Genomic DNA, 21,867 nt, shown 5'->3' on the forward strand with positions numbered 1-21,867 from the left:
AGAAGAACCCGATAATCTAGGGGGAGGCGAACAAATTCGCGGACAAAATAGTATGCGTTCCTTCACTGAAGAATTTGAGAGGAGGGGGGGGGGGGGGGGGTGCATTTTCCCGGCGGTTAAGCCCCTTTCAGTTCGGAAGTTGCCGTGCCGGGAAAGAATCGTTCAGAACGTTGTCTCCAACTATGACCAGTGTGAATCGCAGGCATATAGTGTAGAACTTTCTGGAAACTTACGTACGAACATGGAGTGAATGCAAATCAATAAAGAGGCGAAAAATAGAAAATGCTCGCGAGTGTATTGAAATCAAATTTCGCGGAAGGATACGTATGCAGCGTGTGTTATTTTTATCTACGTCATCGATTCCTTAAATAATTTGTAGTAAAAACACATTGGTGGTAAAAATGCGCGTACGTCGTTAGTTTCACCCGCATTAGCAAACGTACAGAAGGACCGCTGACTGAATGGCTCCAATAGATTGTAGCGCAGGCTGGAGTCACAGATACAGTGAAACCGAATGCATAAACGTCTATTCTCTCTTCGAGTAGATATAGGTAAAACTATTATACTTGTTTTTTTGTTGACGCTTAAGAATGTTGTTGAATATTTTGCAGGCAACATCAATGCTCAAAGCCTAGTCTACTTGTACTAGGCACAGTGCTTTGGACAATTTGTAGAAGCAAAAAAAAAAAAAAAAGGTCCAATGACCACAGCTGATTTTATGTAGCTGGAGATGTTTTCTTGTACCCGCAGATTCAAACGGACCTCTTTCAAAAGCCGATCGAGCAACATTGGCGGCCGCCATTTCTCGGTCATGCACAATGCTTTGGATCAAATCTGAGTCTACTGCAAACGCTGACGTAGCTCTCGTGTAAAACAGAGGACCGGAGTACGTGCCCACATAACGGCGAACTCGGGTATATGGCTCTGCAGCTACTAGAAGGTGTTGAGTTGTGAAACGGGTCTATTAGAAAGTATCTTGGAAAAACAGCCTGAACTTAGGGAAGAAACGTAGAGAGAAAAGAGAAGCGATCAGATGAGGCGGCTGACTACAAACGAGATTCATTGAAAACTTCTTTATGCTGTGGCGTCCTCCAGCAGAGGCATTTTTAACAAAAATAATAAAAAATAATGAAAATAAAAATAATAATAATAGGCAATCCAGCACAACTTTTGCTTATCTAGAGGCCAATAAAGCTAGTGTTGAGTGCGGCTTTTTTCACAGACGTGCAGGATATGTATTATTTGATCCCAAACCCGTACCTCGTGGAAATTATTCGATCTATCGTTGAGAAACCAGGCATCACTGCGTTTGAGAACGCAGTTGGGATAAGTGTGGGCACGTTCTTGGACTTATCAGATGTCTATTTATCAGCTACAGTAGTAGAATATGAGGGTCTACACTCTTTGCAAAGAAGAAGAGTTTGTATTGGTTCTCGGGTGGCGCCAAAATATGTGATTTATTCCTGGCGGACTGCGGCAAGTTGATTGAAGACAATTTAAAGGATTCGAGGGTAATAGCCATCTTCCGCTATGTGGATGATTTCCGAGTCCTTTGCGACACGGAGATAGATGACCACACAAGCGGATGCAGAGGTGCAGTTTTGCAGTGTCTCTTCAAACGTTGCACTGACCTCATTTTCACGGATGAGTCCCCGGCCGACAGAAAGATTAAATTTCAAGACTTTGCGCTTACGTTTACACCGAGACACGTGTGCTGGAGATACGAGCCTCGGTCAGCTAAGGGGTTCCTTTCCTTGACATTCGGGCACTCAAGAACTATCAAGAGAAGTATTGCCAGCACAACTCTAGTGTCTGCGTTACACAAATCCTGTCGACACCAATTATCGCAAAGCTTTGGCCGACAAGTATCACGGCTACGAAAAGCCGGTTATCCAGCAAACTTCCTGATAACAGACGGTGAGACCATATGCAAAAACCTGAAGCGTGCTACGTTGGACAATGAAGAGGTAGGCAGACTCCGTAAGAAGATCACCGTTCTACCATACATCCACGGGATTGTGCACAACTTCAAAAAGATATCTGTACGAAACGACGTTCAAGTTGTGTGTTCTGTTCCTAACAAACGTTACTCAATGTGCAGCAGAGTAAACAGGGAAACATCCAAGAAAGAATCCGGCAGCACTCTCCACCGGGCACAGTATACGTGCCATGCGCATCATAGGTGATATTCAAAATCCCGCTTTCCTACGGAAAGTGTTACATCGTGCAAACAGGCCGATGCAGAAATGATAGAGGTCGAGAACATGCAGCGTCTTCAAGGGGAACGGAAGCAGGTGACTTGGCTTTCCAATGCAGAAATTACCAGTGCAGTGCAGCCTTTCGAGGACATTATCTTCCTAGCTAGACAGCGGAATCCTTAATCCCGCAAGGCGCTCGAGGCGCTTTCCATCGAGAACCACGCCGAAGATTGCGTCAGCGCACCGTCTATTTGTCTCTAGACCAATCAGAAAAATAATCTCCCTGGTGCCCCACCCAACGTACGGGCAGCATGAGCTGGATTGGCCTTTGTAGACGAAGTGTTTTCTTCATTACTTTCTGAACAAATTTGTTTGTAGATTATTTTTTTTTGTAGTTTTGTTAAAATCCTTCTGGCTGGAGGACGCCCCAGCCACGGTGGAAAAAATACATTTAGGTGATGACTCTCCGTCTCGCGCGGCGACCACATTATGTTCGGCGCATCGAGCGCGCTTCACTCGCACGGGGATAGATGGCGCGCGCGTATAGAGGGGCTTGTGAAGGCTTGTATACGCCTCGCAAGTGGGCTCATTTTCGTCTTCTGCGCATGAAAAAGGAAGTAGCGGCGACTTCAGAACGCCGAGCCCTGATTGGCTGATTGGGACCCCCTATCTGAGCGTCGTCTGCTCCTTTGCAACGTCGTCTGCGTCTGCCTTACCTTTCCTGCGACTTTCGGAAGTACTTCGCCTTTCAGAGTGGGCAGACGAAATAACTCGAGCGGTAGGTTGTTTTTGTTTAACAACTAGCCGACGCGCATCAAGGAGGGAAGTCAAAGGACTCACTGGCGAGGTGTCCCGAGGCGCCGAGGTTTGTTTGCTAAGAACCGAGAGTGAGCGTGTTAGTGTCCGCAATTTCCCTCCCAAATACTTTTTCCCTCCTTTCGTGTGCGGCGAGTCTTCTCACTCTTTAACGGCGTCGGCGGGTTGGCGCAGTTAACGTCGTCTGCTTTACGTCTGCTAGTCAAAGCGATGGCTGCTTTACCTTTCCTGCGTCTGTCCGAGATTCGCCGCTTTTTTACCGGCGAGAGTCACCGTTGCCTCGGAAAACAAGGAGGTGACAAGAGGAAGAGATTGACCTCTTAATCTGAAATTGAGGTCAGCGATCAAAGTATAAGACGGGAAGGGTTCACGAGGGTCGCCCGGGCATATTCCATTCAGCACGCCAGCCGGTCGTGGGCAGACGGTCGCCGAGTCGGAGTGCCTGCTAGGCCTATCTGCTGTGCTCGCTTGGTCGTTGCCGGTAAAATCGTGGCCGTTGGAGCTTTTCCCGGGTGTTTGTGGATCCAGCGCTCTTGTTCCTCGTGGTCTGTTTCAAGTACTTTTACTTTTTTCTTGCTGCTTGAAGTCGGGACGCGTGAGAAGCGCACGTAGAAAAATAAACGTCCGTTGGTCGTCGCGACCGCGAAGCTGTCGGCCATGCTGATTTGATTAAGACAGCTTCGACGCTGTCGTAGGATTTCGTCGTAACCTGCGCAAAACTTACGAAAATTTCGTTTCGTGAATACGAATTTGTTCTCGAGTTTTGTCTTACGCATATTTTTGGCGTAAGATCGTTTTGTGAACCTGGCTTCTGCACTTCCGAAAGTCGCAGGAAAGTTAAGACAGACGCAGACGGCGTTGCGAGCAGACGAAGTTGCAAAGGAGCAGATGACGCTCAGATAGGGGGTCGCGATGAGCCAATCAGGGCTCGGCGTTCTGACGTCGCCGCTACCAACTGCGCAAGGAGCAGACGAACTTGCCCTCCGCATAGCGGGGCTTGTGAAGAAAATTATGTATTCTTTACTCGGTCCCGATGTACTGTGTAGTAAAATGATGGATTTATGTTGGCGCACTGGCAGTGATTGCCTTTCCGCCATGCGGTTCCTGTTTTTTTTTTGTTTTTTTTTCGAACGAGAACATTTCGATGATTACCCAACGTGACAAAAATACTCGTATAAATATAAAACTTTCCGGCATAATCTACTGGGCCTTCAATAATTTAGAGTAAATACCTGGGTCATGCTCGAATGTTTTGTCAAACAACATGTTTGGTAACAGTTTTATAAATTGTTTACACACATTGCGTGGCTTTATAGGAGATCGGGTGATCTTTCCCACCCTGCTCCTGCCTTATTGAAAAAAATAAATTCTAATAATGTTACATAGGGGGGCTTTACATCGGCATAAAGGTTTTAGCATTGCAAATGGTTTATAGATACAATGTCAACTTGTGCTGTGGAACATACAAACCTTGTGAGCAGAAAAAATTCCTATTTATGATGACATAGTCACTGAAACGATGACACAGGATAATGACATACTGACTGCCATGATGACACAGTGACTGAAAGTCAAACAATAGTAGTGGTTATAAGACATAAATCACTTTTCATCTATACTCGCACAATATGGTGTCACCCCGTCTTACACGTAAAAAAAATTCCTGACAAATAGTTTGGCTTCAAAATGTACATAAAAGCTGAATTCACTGCATACTACCAAAGAACGCCATCTCCTACGTCCTGTGTTTCTCGCCCGTGCCCTTAAACTAAGACGAGCGCTGCTTTGCTGATTTTTTTATTTCTTGAGCTTGTTTGTTCCTACTTATCGTAATATGCTTACAGTGTAGTCGCATTTGCATGCTGAAGTAGTAGTGGAGCAACTGGGCAATTGTTTCTTCTTTGTGTTCAGCGCATGGAAACGTTATTGCGCATGTGTCAAGAACACTGTCGATTGTGTCTTAGTAGACAGTCTTGTAACTTTTATTTTGCACGAAGAACTGTTCCGCTTTCTTCAGTAGCTGGAAAAGGTTCTTGTTGGGGTGTGTAAGGCCTCCTCTGTTCTTCACGTTTGTCAGTGCTGCTTTAGTAGAAGTGTTCTTGTCAAAGCTGAAAGCGGATCGGCATGCAGGGCAGCGTGTAGCTTTTTTTTTTTTTCACGCTCAAAAATCTAGTCACATAATATAGAATGCAGTCCACAGCCTTGGTTTCTTGAGCCTTTTCTGTCCAGATATCTTTGCATTCCCAGTCTTCGACAGAAATTAGACTGTAGAGCTCGGTCTTCACTTGGTCAACGAGGTGAGGAGACTAGGTAGTAACTTGCGATCGGCCCTTGGGATCGCACGACGCCACGGCTACAGGCGAGCGTCATTCGATGGAGCTTTAAACAAGGACACTCGCTCTGCGCAGTTCCGGTACTTCGAATTGCAGTTAGGAACGAAGCACGTCTTTCCCGCATCCTTATAGCATAACTACTTCTTCGGGTTAATGCTCATCTTCGTGCACGATGGTGGCACCGGTGATTGACACAGCACCAAAGCAACACATGAGGCCAGCCACTGACCGCACACCACCACCACCACACCGCGAAAAAGGCGAGCAAGCTACGCCCCTGACTCCGTGGCCGCCGAAGAGAGACCTCATACCAACGGTGCTCACACCTCAGCGCCCTCCGCGGCGGCACGGAACAACTACACTTCGTTTCACCCTACGTTGTACCGCAGCGAAGGCTAGAAGCGCGAGCTCATAGCGTTGGCAGCTGCTCTTAAGTCACGAGAGCTTGTGCCGCCGGTATGTGCCCCAGAGTAAGGAGCTCGTGCTTGTAGCCTTTCCTGCGGTACATCATAAGGTGAAACAGAGTATACTCCTAGTTCCGAACACGATCTGGTCGCTCGCTCCCCGTGGGGAGAGCGGCCAGAGTCACCACCTAAATGTATTTCTTCCACCGTGGCCCCAGCATAAGGAAGAGTTTGCTTTTTATTATTAAAACTCGTTGGTCGTCTTGTCTCATCTTGCCTATTTTTTCTCTAGTTTCGTCCCTAAGTTCAGTCTGTTTTTCCAAGTATGTGCCAACACGTTCAAGTCATCACCATTACTTAGAATGCATCAAAGCGACGGGCGCTGTCCGTGCCTCATCGTTCGGAAAGGAGGTCAAACCGTGATACGCATCGCTGGGTTTCAATGCGAAGCAGCGTGTCGTCTGAAGAGCGAGCGCGTGACCTTCTTGAAATGTCAGATTCCCCGAACGACGCGCTTTTTCTTTCAGGTTGCCGTGCTCGCCGGTGTTTAAGAGATGTCGACCCGTCGTCTATACTAACAAGGCAGATCGGGCTCATGTTTAAGGCAGCGCTCAAACTACTCAGATGTTAAACAAAAAACACGAGGTTCGCTCCAGCCACGATGACAGAGTAATCAACGGACAGGCCTAAAGCATGTCTGCTTCAGGTATATGTCTGCTTCGAAAATGTCTGCAGACAGTTTTTGCATGAGTCCTTAAATTAGGGCTAGTGCATAAACGAGTGCGCAGTTAAATAAATGTCATCCGTATTAGTATTAAAATAGCCTTGTGATTCAGGCTATGCACATCAATGCTTTGGTCAACGAAGTTGAGAACTTGGACTAGAGCGATGAACGGGGGTACCGGTTTATTTTTCACCCGGTTTGCTCCCTTCAGCTGCTCTGAAGTTATTTGTTTTCAGGAATGGACGAAACGGTGCCGTGCCAAGTGTCTTCTCCCTTCTGTTGCAGTTTTCCAACGGAACGAAGCAGCTTCTTTGGAGTCCATGACGCGTGCCTTGTAGTATGTTTGCTGAGACGTCTATGTCCGTCCGCGTTCCAATGGCACAAAGTGTATTCTGGGGAAATCTGTGGCCGAGTGTGTTAGTGACGTAAAGCTTGGAATATGTGGAGAGAAAGCTCACGCTACAGAAACCAGATGTCTGGTATTTAGTCCACTCCTCTGCCCATTTTGATCTCGATGAGCATCGCACCCGCGTGTGGTCGTGTATCACTACTGCGTGATTCGTGTTAAGACCCTGGGCTAGCAGTAGTACTCTACAGGCTAACTTTTTCATTTAAGCGCAAAGACACCAACGTCCATTGGGTCTGAGTAACTTCCCACTACCTAAACATGCACAACGCAATTCAGGTTCCCTGACTTCAAGTGGCAGGCTGGTGGCAAACCATCTAGTTTCTGTCGCACGCTGATCCCTTTGGCCCACGCAGTTTCATTAAGCGGTCATGTCTGGCCAGTCAAACCATGAAGGCTTTCTGGTCTTTACGAACTTGGGAGCTTGCAAAGCTTCAGAGGCGGTAAAATTATCTCGGTTCTTGCTTCTCTTAATTCATGTCTTTTTTTTTTTTGCGTTCCCACCACGGTTTTACGTATGCATTTTGTAGAAGTGGGCAAGTTGGGAGTGCTTGCCCCTCTGTGCTGTAACGCAGCTGTGGCTTCGTTACTGCACTAAAAAAATGACAAGCCTAGTGAAAATTTGTTGGACAGCCACCCCTTTTCAGCGGGGCTTCGCTGACAACACATGTGTATTCGCAGTTTGAGGTAGCAGTCCAGCATTGTTTTTTTTTTTTGTTTTTTTCACGATAGCACAGTGGAATTGTTGATAATTGTCTGAGCAAGCAATATATGGTTATACATCCGGAAACGTGGGGTATTCGAGGCAGGGGCCATCGTCTCAGTTTGCAGCTTCAAAAGGCTGTTTCGGACACTTTCGGCCACCCTCTCGATCTTTCGCTTAAGTAATTTTTCTGCTTTTGTGCACATGCAGAAAAAGTCCAGCGAGCGCCTGTGGAGACCCCAGCGCCCTTACGGAGCTCCAGGCCACGTTTCTCACTCATGACCAGCGCAATCCTGGTGCGCTGTAGACACTTTGTCACTTTTGCTATATTTACGGCAAGCGCATTCAGCAAACTGATAGTGTGGTTGGTAGGAGTCAGCATCATGGGTGCCTTTATCCCTGGCAGCTTCATTTCTTGCCTCGCCTTGGTGGTGCCTTTCTGACGACCTGACAAGTAGTGCTGCCGTGAACCCGATTTCACAATTGCCGCGAATTGAGGGCAGGACATCGGCGACCAGGCACTTCCTTAGGCAGATGGAAACTCGAATGCTGTGGTCTTGTCGTTGTTGCACTTCTTCTTGCGCACAGTTTGAAAAAAACAGCTCAAGGTGGTCCTGGTTGAGCAGTTTCGTCCGCAAACACCCGAGAGGTGGACTAGTGCCTTAAATCAGGTCTCCATCCAGGCCCTCGATGATATCTAGGACGAGCAGAAAGCCGAGGATTGGGGTCTTCTTTCCTCCCTGGCTTTGCAGCAGACCCGTTGAGTCCTTTAAGCCCAGTGTGCAATCCGAAGCCTGGTCGATGCTTGTCAGCATGGTGTCTTTGTTGATCGACCGAACGGGGACTTTGCATTCACGACCATTTGGGTGGCATGAGTCGTTGAGGTCTAAAATATTGGTGACTACAGCAGGCAACTGCGGAGGCCTCCACAGCCTCGAAGCATCAAATGCCTTTCTCCTTGCAAAACAATAAGGCACAGGTGACAGCACGCTGTCCGACTCAAGGTTTGGGCAGCCAAGACCGTCATCTTTTGGCGATGGAAGTCAATGTGCTGCTTAAAAAGCTGGTTGATAGCAAAAAAAAATTACACCATCTTCCCGAGGGCAACCATGGCGTGATGCGGAGCATCGCGGATCGTTATTAACGGTGTTCTTAACGGTGTTAGTAACGTTGTTGAACTTCACGGTCCCGAACCTCAGGTTCTGCTGCTCGACGTTCACGAACCAATGCTGCTTCCCGTTCTCGAAGGTCGGGTTCCGCCGCTCGCTTCGTACATTTACGTTGAACTTCACGGTCCCGAACCTCAGGTTCTGCTGCTCGACGTTCTCGAACCGCCGCTGCTTCACGTTGTCGTAGTTCAGCATCCGCCGCTCGACGTTGACGAATGGACGCCGCTTCTCGTTGCCGTAGTTCAGGGTCTGCCGCTCGCTTCAAGCGTTTGCGCTCAGCGTCGCGTGCCCTTCGCTGCGCAGCATTGTCTTCAGTGGACGTAGCGTTGCTGTCAGTTTGTGGGGTGGTGCTGACGCTTGCTTGCGCCAACCCACTAACTGACGGGACTGTTGCTTCCATCACACTTCATCGGAAGAACGGAGTGGAGTCAACAGCGGTGAACTGAACGCGCGCAGCGCGCTACCGCTGCTTATATTCACACTTGAGGAAGAGGAGACTAGGGGAGGAGAGTTGCGCATGCGCGCGCGGTGTGAGTAGAAGCGAACGCACGCGAAGTGCACGCAGCTGCTAGAGAGAGAGAGCGGAGAGTAACGCGCAGCTGTTGGAGAGAGGGAAGGAGGAGAGTTGCGCATGCGTAGTGTGAGTCAGTGTTGCAGAGTTGCCACTCCGGAGTTGGAATGATTCCGGAATCATTCCGCATTTTCACGACCCCGGAATGAAATGAGAATGGAATGGCGGCAACGCTCAGGGGAATGGAATGGGAATGGAATTAGATGCTTTTTGCCCGGAATGGAATGAAAATGGAATGGGCCAGGTTCTTTATATCTTTTTTTTTAATCGTTGAGCTATACCGAGCCAGTCAGGGAGTCGGTTGTTCAGAAATAAAATGAGCGGGAAACTGCGAACCCACATAAGGCCCTAATAGACTTATATTCTTATATGCAACAACAAAAAAATTCAATACGAAAAACAAGCGTCAAAGCAAAGGGGGGGGGGGGGGGGGGGCGGCGGTGGCGCCTTTCACCAGTGAAGTTCAACACGTATCCGAATGCGTCTGTGCCTGTAATATTGCACCGCTCAAAGGTACGTCATCAGCCGACGTGAACGTGACCCACTGCTCTGGTGATCCGATACCCAGGAAGGAGGCCAGACGTGGCCTCGTTGTGTGGACCCAGGCTTCGTACACCTGCGACTCGTCTCGAGCGCGCTGTTTCTCGGAGAGCTCGCACCTGTGCCGGCCATCTCAGGTCGCAATCCACGAGGTCTCTATTTGAATGATGCTAGGAGAAACTTGAAGGCCGCCATTCATGCGTTGGAGGCGGAGAGTTGGCAGGAAGGACCGTCACAACAGGGATGCCACCGTATTGATTTTTCAACCGTAACAGAAGATAAGACATGTGCTTCAGGATGCTTCAGGTGGTTCACTTTTCTCGAAAATTCCAAATGAAACTGCCTGCATGGTTTTCAACGAGTTCACCTTGTGGGATTCGACTTGCCTTACTGCACCACGAGGTCGATCCCACTCCGTAGCTCGATGTTGAGGACTGCTACGGCCGGGTCCGTCCGGAGGCTGCCGTGGACTCCGAGGAGAGGAATCACTCCGAAACACAAAGATACTGAAGAAGCGGGTTTATTTGGCTCCTGTGCCACCACGCTGTGCCCGTCGGCCAAACTAATAAAATAAAAGAACGGAAAAGGGTCGGCGCTGTCGCATTAGACAGATTCACCTGGAGGGGGCCCACGCTGCCGTATTAGGCAGATTCGCGGAGAGGGGAAAGCTCCAAAAAAGAACGAGGCTCCGTGGCCCAGAGCCTTCCCCGACGAGAGCCCGGGCCGCCGTTCGCGGCCGCTTATCTAGCCAGCGGAAAGTGGACGCGCCCGGGGTAGGTAGTGTGGCTTATCCCGCAGATGGGCCACGTCCACAATCATTGCCGAAGGGTGCGCCGGAGGCACTTTCACCCAAAAGGGCAAGGGAAGACACGCCCTCTTCGAGGAATGCGGCCTTACCCCCGTATCCGGGATGACGTCGCCATAACGCTCCCACGGCCTGCTTGTGCTAGGCCTAGATAGGGAGACGGGGAACACGTGGCTCCCACAACCTACAACGAAAGTACGTATTAATTGTCCTTTCATACAGCAGCGTGGGTAAAGTTTCATGTTCAAGGCAACACCTACAGATTCAAGAATACTGGTTCATCCCACCGTGACGTCATGTGATCAGTTCTGACAGGGGCGCCCTTATTGGACAGCGAAGTGTTGATGTTTTGATGGAATTTACTTAGAGGTCGAAGGTCGTTTCGCATCACTGGTCAGCCAGACAGGATGCCAGGAAAGGGACCGCGGTCAATCCTTGATGGAACGTTTTTTAAACCCATTGACTTGAGGGCTCTTCGTCCGGAACCACTACCTTCAAGGCGAAGTGCCAAGCCTGCAAAAAAATAATTTCGGGACCAAAAAAAAAAAAAAAAAAAAAACTTCCACTTTAAATTTAAACCCTCATCTCAGTTGCTGTGTTAAAGCAATTTGAAAATGTATTGCATTATCAGTTTTTATATTTCTGCCCTCCCTAAAATGTATTCTTGTATTTGTATTTCCAAAGACTTTTTGCCTCTTTTTAAAATGCATTTCCGATTAGTATCGCGATACATTTTTACAGATATATTTGAGACTTGAATGTTAGTATCTTAGCAACTGTTTTCATCTATCCCAGTATTTTAATTTCCAAATACATTTTTGAATATTTTGTGCCCAACCCTGCAACACAATGTAGCTGCCAAGTGCCTTTTTTTATGATTAGGAATTAGAGGAATGGAATGAAACGATTCAGCCATTCCAAAAGTGGGAATGGGCCCAGTGTCCCCATTCCTAGGAGTTGAAAAGAATGGAATTATCGAAAACTTTAGTTCCCCGGAATGGAATTGGAATGGAATGGGGGTTGCCATTCCGCAACACTGGTGTGAGTGCGGACTACGACGCCGCGGGACATAGCCCCGAGCAAGAGATGCTCCGCATGTAAAAGATCCTCCAGTTGCAGCAGGTTGTACCAGAGCCGCGAGGTATTTGCGGGCCACGACCCTATGTATGCCATCAATGATGCACTACTTCTCTGCCAGAAGGTTGCGCATGAGTTTGAGCATGTGGCAGGAGTTCAAAACTGCTTGCACCTTTCTGGAGGGGTTCGATGTATCTGAAAACCAGTTCTTCAGCGTCAGAGCAAAGCACACTCCTGACGCTGCCAACGCAGAAATCTTGCAGTTGTTCTGCACCACCTAGACAGAAGGCCTCCGTATTGTCTCCTCTCAGTCTATGAAACGTCGTCGGAGTCGGATCGCGCTAACTCGGCTATTGGGCCCGACCCCACCTTCGACGTGCTGACTGGACACGAGGCCCAACCGAACACTGACACAGCACTCGTGCCCTATCTTACGCCTCGATCGATCTGACAGTGATGGCGCGTGCGGAGGCCTTCTGTCTAGGTGGTGTTGAGTTGGTGCCGTCTCACGTCACACTAATGCACTCTGCTCCAGCCTTTTTGAGTTCGATTATATACGGGCGGCATGTGTTAGCTCGAATTCCACCGTCCAGGCAGTTGATGAGGGCGTATGCCAAGGTGATTTTCCAGCTTCTGTTGACGGATATCGCCAGAAACACTAGCGCGTGCTTGGAATAGGTGACGCAGTCGTTGTTGAGGATGCCGTGGCCAGGTCGAAGTATCCGATGATCTCTTTTTCGTTTTGATCCACTTGTTTTAGAGCGCAGCTCTCAGGCGCCCTTTTCCGTATTTTGTAGCGTGGCCGTCACCGTCGGCGTTGGTGTAAGGTTGCTAAATTTAGCGGGAAAATTGACGTTGCGTGACCTTAAGACCAATTCAATTCCTCGCTCATTTTAACAAAAAAACTCAGATTCTTCGCTAGATTTAGCGGACTAATTCAGTTTCCGAACTAAATTTAGCAGGGAAATTCAGTTTCCGAACTAAATTTAGCAGGGAAATTCAGATTCTCCGCTAGATTTCGCCACGTCACTTCAATTTTCCCGCTACATCTAGCGGATAAACTGAATTTGTTCACAGGTGACGTAGCACCAAGTCATGCGACGTCATTTTCCCCCGAGGGGAAAATGACGTCGCATGACTTGGTGTTACGTCGTTGGAGGGGAGACGAGTGCGGGTGAGGAGAAGGAGGGGATCAATTAATTTTTGCTCTGCGCGGCTAAGGTTTACAAACTTAGACAAAGGATTTTCCCTTCCTTTTGGAAGGAAAAATAAACCAGTTGTCGTGCCTTTCGTGTGTAAGTGTCGTCCTTTTTTGTCCAAGTTTGTAAACCTTAGCAGCGCAAAACAAAAATATAAAAAAAAACAACTAGCCCACACCTAAGCTTTATTGAGGGGATGAAGGAGAAGGAGATACAAGAGAGGAGAAGGAAAGGAGCAGAGACTACGGAGGAGGAGGAGGGGCATACCCTCCCCTCCGTACACTCCCCTGCTCCTCCTCAAGAGCTGCGCTCTAATTTCGCATTACGGAGATTTGTAAACGTCTTTCATTTTTTTATGCTCATTTCGTCAACCATCAGGCTGACTAAACGACGCGTCTTCTGGGCTTCTGGCGTGACTATTTTTCAGGACTCTCAGGTGAAGCCTGGTCTTGCCTCTGTCAACGTTGTCCATTGGTGGAGAAGAACTGTGTGTGGCAGCCTGACGTGTTTCCACAGAAGCTTGTACACCTTTCGCGAGTAAAAGCGAATCCCGAGGGAAAACATGCGCAACTATTTTGTGTACGTTTTGCTCGTTTTTTCCTATCTTCTCAAGACAAGGTTGTTCAGAATGTTGGTGAAGATGCTCCCAGGAATGTTAACTGCTGTCCACCGAAGCCGCCTTCACAGTTCTCGGAGGCGTATATTCACCCTTCTAGTCCGGCCCTCTCAGCGGCGGCTTTTGACCATGTTATTTGCCTGCATAAACTAATTTCCTGCCCTTTGCAGATGTCGTCTAATTCTGCCCAGAAAACCCATGTACTGTCGTAGTGATGCCCCTGGTGGCCCAAACCTTGAGTCGATCAGTGAGCTGTGCCTTCATTTTTGCAATGAGAAAGTCATCTGATGCTTCGATGGTGTGGAAGCTACCGCAGAGTTCGCTGCAGCGGTCGACAATATCTCCGATCTGAGCAACTGGTGCCTGCCACCCACTTGGTCGTGGGAGCAATTAAGGCCACCGTTCGCGTTATCAAATCGGACACCTTGCAGACACACAGCGACCGCGCTTTGTACTAAATACGGGGCTTAAAAGACTCAACGAGCCAGCCGCTGAGCGGAACATTAAGGAATTCAGAACCCAACCTTCGGCTTTCAGCTTTTGCTAAAGTCCACCAAGGGCTTTGCTGAACACCTGGTCTGAACCCCTAGCTCATTAACCCGGTGCCTGTTGTCGAGGAAGCTCGGCCAGGCCCACCATTAGCTGTTCTTTGGAACTGTGCGCAAGACAACGGGCCACAATGACAAACTCACAGCACTGGAGTTCAGCTCTGCATATTACAGTGCCCTGGTCGCCAATGCTCTGCCCTCAACTCGCGGCAACTGTCAGGTCGATGGGACCGCAACACTCCTTGTGAGATCGTCAGAGAGGCACCACACCAGCAAGACTTTAAAGTAGATGAAGCTGACATGAACGAATGCATTCATGAGACCGACTCTTAGAAGTCACTTTCACAGTCGCTGAATGCGTTGTCGACTACATCGCAGGGAACGTGGCTGTAAACTTCGCCAAATAACTAAGTGTCCAAATGGCTCCCGGATGGCGCTGCCAAGATAAAAAAACGTAGTCCGGTGCTCGCAAAGCACGCTGGTAAACTCCACAGCCTCTCCCAGGATGTACTCTGCCTATGAAAAATAGCAGAAAAGGTATATCGACGAAACATCAACAGTTTGGAGAAAAGAGGCCAAAACTGGCTCCTCAAGCTGCAGACTGCGATGATGGCCATTGCCTATAAGACCCAACTTTTCAAAAGTTTTGACCATCTATTTCTTGCTGAGAGAATTTATAACCAGTTCCACTCTGCTATCTGGAGTACTACTCCTACTATACTACGAAGTGCCGCAGAAAAGGGCGTAGTTTTGTAGCAGCTTTTGAGAAGGCTGTTAATATATCCAAGGCAGTGCCAAGGCCACGGCTTCATTAAAGCACCGAGGAACAAGCACTCCGCATGTGCCCTCTTCAACAGAAGGCACATATAAAGACGTCGTGAGTCACACCAATGAAAGCATGGTTTCAAGGAAGGCAAAATCCGAATAATTTTATCACATCTGAAGCTTTGCAAGCTCCAAATTTGTAGAGACCAAAAAGCTTTCACAATTTGACTGACCAGACATTATGACAGCTCAATGATAGCGCACGAGGTAAGGTGGGTCAATGTGCGACAGAGGATGGCTGGTAGGCTATCAGCATGCCACATGAAGTCAGGGGATGTAAGTTCTGTTTTGCACGTTTGGACAGTGGGAATTTACTCAGCCCCAATAGACATTGCGCTCTGATATGAAAAATTTAGTCAGAGTAGTACCACTTCTAGCTTTGGGTCTTTAGCAATCATCCCGCAGTAGTAGTACACGACCGCACGCCGGTGCGATGCTCATAGGGATTAAAATGGGCAGAGGTGGGGACTGAACACCAGACATCCCATGGTTTTGTAGCGTGTGCTTTCGCGCTACATTCTGCAAGCTGCGGTGCACTAACACACTCGGCCACCGATCTCCCCTAAGGAGACTTTGTGCCAATAGGACGAGGGCAAAGAAGAACTTCTCACGAAGCTCACTACAGGGCACGCAACGGAGCCTCCAAAGAAACTGCTTCGTTCCGGTGGAAGACTGCAACGAGAGGGGGAAGACAACGGCAGCCGAGACACTTGGCATGGCACCATCTCATTCATTCCAGAAACAAAACGCCGCGGGGCAGCTCAAGGGAGGAACCTTTGTGCCAATGGGACGTAGGAAGACAAAGACGTCTCACCAAACTCACTACAGGGCACGCCTCGTGGCCTCCAGGGAAGCTGCATTGTTCTGGTGGAAAACTGCAACGGGAGGGGGGAGGCGTGGCGACTTAACGATGGCTCTAAAGTACTGAGATCCTGACAGGGCTTTTGCTGAGAAAATGAGTTGCTCGCTGCCTTAGCAAAATTGTGCATCCACACGTGAAGCATAGGGCAGATCCCTGATGTTGAACTGACGTTCAAACAACGCCTAGCGATATTACAACCCGTCCGACCGGGGCCCATCAAGTATTACTTTTTTGCCATAATCACGCCGATCGTGAGCGAAAAGCCGACGAAAAGTCTAGGGTCGTGAAATTCCCACGTTATACCTCCGTGATCAAGCATGAAGAAAGCAGAAACCGCTTTGAACCGGGACGAGCCTATGCCGCGATTCCCGTGGCTCAAGTGGCCTTGCTCGGATCCACGCTTCCCGCGGTCCCCGCAGGCTCTGAGCGCTGCGATCTTTTCTCTGACGTCACAGATTTTGTGTAGTCGTGTTACTAGTATTCCCATTTGCGTGCAGTGCGGCAGCCGAGAGGAGGGGGGGGGGGGGGATGGTTGTCACTTTCATGTGCGGACCGGAACTCCCGTTTATCCCTCCAAGCCCTTCTACCTCGTTGACCGAAGCATTGATTTGCATCACCGGAATCACAAGGTTGTGTCATCATTTAGACCGCTGCCAGCTCTTCTTTCAGCTATATATAACTGCACAGACTGTTATATATTATACAAAAGACAGGCTGCCGACATTTCTGAGTGGTATTTCTTTCTTTCATGACGGTCACATTGGTCACACAAACTGTCCGCAGACATTTTTGAACCATACATATGTATGAAGCCAACAAGCTTCAGGTCATGATGTAGAACACCCGAGGCTGTGGTAAAAGCAGGGAAACGGTGTCGAAGAAAAAAGAAAGGGGAAAAGAACTTCTCAATTCTACATCATGACCAACATCCACCAGCTCGCCTGCGCACTCACAGTTTTTTCATTGAAGCTTCAGGTGTGTCCGCAGAAATTTCTGTCGTCGTGTCTGCAGAGGAACTCGTCGTATTGCGTATAAAGTGTGAGCAGTGTGACTGCTGCATTAAATATGAGCGCGATCTTCCGGATTAGTCCAGACGTCGTGTCGACATCTCTTTTAAACACGTGCGGGCACGGCAACGTGCAAAAAACGACGTGCCATTCGGGAAATCTCGGAAACCTCAAGAAGAGCACGTTCTCGCTCTTCAAACGACACGCTGCCATGTTCGCGTTTCGCATTGAAACCCGGCGAGGCGTATCACGCGTTGGAAACCGCGTTTATTTAGAAACGTACACATATTAAAAAAAAAAAAAAACGAAACGGGGAATCAACATTTAGGGTCTGTCACCGTTCGCATTTGCGTTTGACCTCCTTTGGGAACGATGAGGCACAGGCAGCACCCGTCGCTTTGATCTGTTCTAGTAGACCCTTTTTACGACTCGGCGACATCTAGTAACTGTAGCGGCCCTTACCCGAGGCCGCCATTTTATGGACATTTTCTCTGAGTCTCTATTGGAGACGAGAGTTACGTCAACGTTTGGTGAGGACTCAGATTCAGCCCCACGCTTCGTGCTCTAGAAATGGCGGCCGCCAGTGTTGCTTGATGGGGTTTTGAAAAGGGTCTATTTGAATCTCTGAAACCTACGCGAGAGAACATGAAGAGCGCAGAAATCGCTTTGAACCGGTTCAGTGCCGCAATTCTCGTGCCTCAAATGGCCTTGTTCGGACCCACGTCTCCCACAGCCCCCGCTGGCTCTATGCGCCGCCATCTTTTCTCTGACGCCAAGGATTTTGTGAGGTCGCGTGACGAGTAGTCACATTCGCGTACAACATGGCGGGAACCAGAGCGGTGCCATTTTAAGACTTCCGATTTTTTTTTTTTAATTCTAGGAGCTTTAAGGGCCTAAAGGGCAATTAGGGGACTTTCTGTAACATCTGTCAGACAATAAATCTAACACAAAACAACAATACCACACAAAAACTGTAAAAAAAGAAACACTACGCACCATCATAGAACAAATTCAAAAACAAAAAAGTCAGCTAAAAAGAGGGTTGCTTCGATACATTTAATGACACAACAAACATGCTCAAAACTACAAACTACTAACACAAGGATCTAAAATTAATATACAGATTCAGAGACAAAAATGTAAGCCCACCTGAATGGCTTTGGTACATCTTTCATACGGGTGTCGTTTTTGGGCGCAAGGGTTGAACTAGCAGATCTTAGCAAGGCTCAGTTTCAAATACCGTAAGTGCTCCGTTGCAAGTGTAAATGCCTGCATTTCAGTTTATATAGAAACTGTAGCTATATGATTTAATAATTTGCTTTTCGGCATGCAACTTGGTTTGAGACTCTAAATAACTACATAAATCCACGCAATAATTTTCAAGCTGCGCAGATATACTCCTCTGATTCCTGATGTATTGGTGTTTTGTTTTTCTGTTTCTGCAGCCGACGCTGCCTTCCTTCAGTATCGCTCTGTATGTATATCTGTGACGTTCCTATTGTAACACATGAATAAATGTAAATAATACTAACTTTACAGTTACTAGTTAAGGCTTTTGCTATTATGTATATAGCGCTAGGCATTGTTTCAGTATTTGTTTGTAAAAAAATAACAGAGTTGGAATATCTTTTTGCTTAATAAAATACCCTCCGATCATATGATCGGAGACTATTTTCGATCATATGATCGGACAGTAGAGCCTTATGCATGAAATTGCTAGTTATTTTAATAATGATGAGTGTTAAAACAGTGTATTAGACCCTTTGGCATTGCTTATGCGTTACACTCAATAACCTGTTGCAATGCTGATAAAAATATTAATTTCTAAATTATACTGCTGCGAGTTCTCAGTGATTGAATCTTAAGGATTATGCGCATTTTGCGTTGCTGCAATAAGGCTTTTAGTTTTCTCACTGACTAATTAGGAAATCAGGTTATACGGAAATGCCCCTGGTAAAATACGTTTTGATTCAGGACTTATGGCAGTAGGAAACACGCGAAGCCAATTTTCAGGGAAGAGCTCGCCGGTTGCATTGGCGCCGATGAGTTGAACAAAGTCAACTACAAAATCTATATTTAAAAGCGTAGAAGAACAACTTCAAAAACCCACAAACCGAGGAATGGAGCTAACAGCTGTGTTATTATCTAATGTTCATACGACAGTAATGCTGCTTTCATCACCAAGTAGCGCCGAAAGTAAAAGATATAATAAAGCGTTTTACGCAAGAAGAAATTTGTCATCACTTGGTAATATATCTTGACGGATGCTGCAAGTAATCAAATATTCAAACTGAAGAACGGGAAAACAAACAACGTTTAGAGCTTCTAAATGTAAATTATTTCTCGAAAAAAAAAAAAGGCGAATCGTAGACGGGCATAACGTTGCTATCCCGAGAGTACATTTAGTTCGGCTTATTTCAGCCTTTACCGCCGAATTCAGAAACCTCACTCAAACTACACTCAAACTAAAGGGCCCCTCCACTTCCTCGAGGAAGGCGCGAGGGCCGGCGCTGGCCAATCGCGAGGACGGAGTGAGGTTTCTGAATTCGGCGGTTAGTTCAAATATTTCTGTTGATGCAGTTGTACACAAACACTACAAAACTTTATACCCCTTCAATCCGAAGTGCTCAGCCTTGGACCAAGACTCCCGGTAGTAATTTTCGGCAGGCGTTAGACGGTCCGAGACGAATACCTGCCAGACCTTGCGTCAAGCTTACCGTCCTGTCTCCGAGCTGCCGTATCCTGCAGTGCAGGAATGCGGACTTCCCCAGCTGGGCCGTCACGTTCCGGTCGGTGCTGTTGTCGAAGTGGGGCCTGAAGTGGGGGTCGTCCCAGTAGGCGCTCGGCCGAGACGGGGGCTCGCCGCCCACGCCGTTCGAAGACGACGAGAACACGACGCCGCCTCCCGCTACCTGCCCTCCGCCGACAACGTGGGGCGACGGTCGCGGTTCCGGCATCAAGCCCGAGCTGGCACCCCAGCCCAGACCAGAACCGGGCCTGTCCCTGGAGCTGCGCTCTGTGCGAGTCGCTTCCCACCGGGTTGCCGCTGCCGGCGAGAACCCCAAGCTCGAGCCTGGAAACAGAGAAGAAAATTGTTCGGTGAAGCCCAGAGTGCGAGCGTACTGACCAACTTGCTCGTGATGCCAACAATACATATCCTACGAACAAAGCAATACACAATGTTGAACCCAATGCATGGCTCGCACCATACGTCACTGCGCCATGCAGGTGGTTATTGTTACTTGCTCTTTCTGGAAAAATATCTAATTCGATGGTGCATAATCGGCTCGAGAAAAAATGAAAGCCATTTAAAACTCCCTGTATCGACGAATTAGAGCGCAGCTCTTGAGGAGGAGAAGGGGAAGGGTACTGAGGGGAGGACCATACCCCTCCTCCCTCCTCTTCACCTCCTCATCCTGTCTGCTTCTCCTCTCTCCGAGCGGTGTCGCCGTCGCCTCACGAGGGTCACGTAACCTCCCGGGGGTCACGTGACCCCTATGAGGTCACGTGACGATGATGACGTCATCAGTGACGTCACCAGTGACGTAATTGAAGACGTCATCATCACTAGTGACGTCATCAGTGACGATGACGATGACGATGCGGATGCCAATGACGCCATCAGTGACGTCACTGAAGACGTCATCAGTGACTATGATGATACCGATGACGTCATCAGTGACGATGACGATTATGGTGCCGATGAGATCATCATTGACGTCACTGATGACGTCATCATTGACAATGATGATGCCGATGACGTCACCAGCGACGTCACTGATGACGTCATCAGTGATGATGACGATGACGTCACTTAAGACGTCATCAGTGACGTCACGCGTCCCATAACGCACCGCGCGGTTACGTTGACGCCGACGGCGACGCCGACGCTTACGCCGACGCCGCTCAAGCCGGAAGCGGGCGCCTAAGAGCTGCGCTCTAAAAAAATTAGAGGCGTTTACAACTGCCTGTAAAGCCGAATTAGAGCGCAGCTCTTGAGGAGGAGGAGGAGGAGTGGGTATGGAGAGGATGGTATGCCCCTCCTCCTCCTCCGTACCCTTTACTCCTCCCTCTCCCCTCCATCTCTCCTCCTCCGGCCTCCTCCTCTCCTTCTCCTCCCCTCCTCCTCCCACTCGTCCCTCTTACCCTCGTCCTTCCTCCTCCCTCCTCCCTCGTGCCGTAACTCGTGACCCTCGTTAAGGTCGTGATCTCCACCAGTGAAGGTCACCTGAAGGTGTAACTTCACGTGACCTTCACGAGTGACCGTCACGAGTGACCTTCGTGACCCTAGTGACTCTCGTGATGTCACGTGTGCCGTCATTATGGGAAACGTCCCATAATGCAACGCGCGGTTACTAGCGATGTCACTCGTTACACTCGTGACGTCACACGGGACGCCACGTGTGACGCAATTATGGGAAACGTTCATAATGCAACGTGCGGTTACGCCGACGGCAACGGCGACTCAACTCAAGCCAAAAACGGGCGCCTAAGAGCTTCGCTCTAAAATCGGGAGACGCGTCCTCCTTTGCGTCTCCGCGTGCTAGCGTCGGGCTCATTTGGAGACGCGGGTAGTCGACACTATGTGGATTCACAAGTGGTGACGTATGGGAAGGGGGGGGGGGGGAAGGACGGCGCCGGCCCTTTCTTCTACGGGGTATTGGCTGTAGCCGACACCCCGGTGTACCGGCGATCCCGCACGACGATCGGTGCAGACGAACTTGCTCGCCGTATGGCCTCCTAGTCGTTGGAAAATCCGTATTGTGGGTTCGAAAAACGCAAATTTCAGTCATGCGGCTCCCTGAGGAGGTTCGTCGTAGACAAAGTATGGATGAGGCACGAGAGGGAAATTGAGAGCGGTAGGCGAAAAATGGTGCGTACATCTTATAAATTTGGCTCACTAGGCGGAGCGGAAACGACAACGGCGCCACGATGCAATGATAGCAAATTATGCGAGCGCAGAACACTGCTCTCGCCGTGACAGCACACGCTACACGAGAGCATAAATGCACTCAGAATATTTCGTCCTTATTTTCCACCTAGAAGCGAGCTTTAATTCTCGTT

At 48.6% G+C, this 21,867-nt stretch overlaps 1 protein-coding gene across 1 annotated transcript in view; it reads right to left on the minus strand.

Moving 5' to 3' along the window:
- Nucleotides 1-21,867, minus strand: part of LOC8043489 (Down syndrome cell adhesion molecule homolog) — a 235,181-nt gene that overhangs the window by 59,156 nt on the left and 154,158 nt on the right. Inside the window, exon 2 of the mRNA XM_029973141.4 lies at nucleotides 19,521-19,876. Within this exon, the coding sequence (XP_029829001.3) occupies nucleotides 19,521-19,876 (356 nt within the window). The remainder of the gene's footprint in view (nucleotides 1-19,520; nucleotides 19,877-21,867) is intronic.

This window comes from Ixodes scapularis, unplaced genomic scaffold (assembly GCF_016920785.2).
Source record: "Ixodes scapularis isolate PalLabHiFi unplaced genomic scaffold, ASM1692078v2 PGA_scaffold11__112_contigs__length_91849675, whole genome shotgun sequence".
Lineage (NCBI taxonomy): Eukaryota > Metazoa > Arthropoda > Arachnida > Ixodida > Ixodidae > Ixodes > Ixodes scapularis.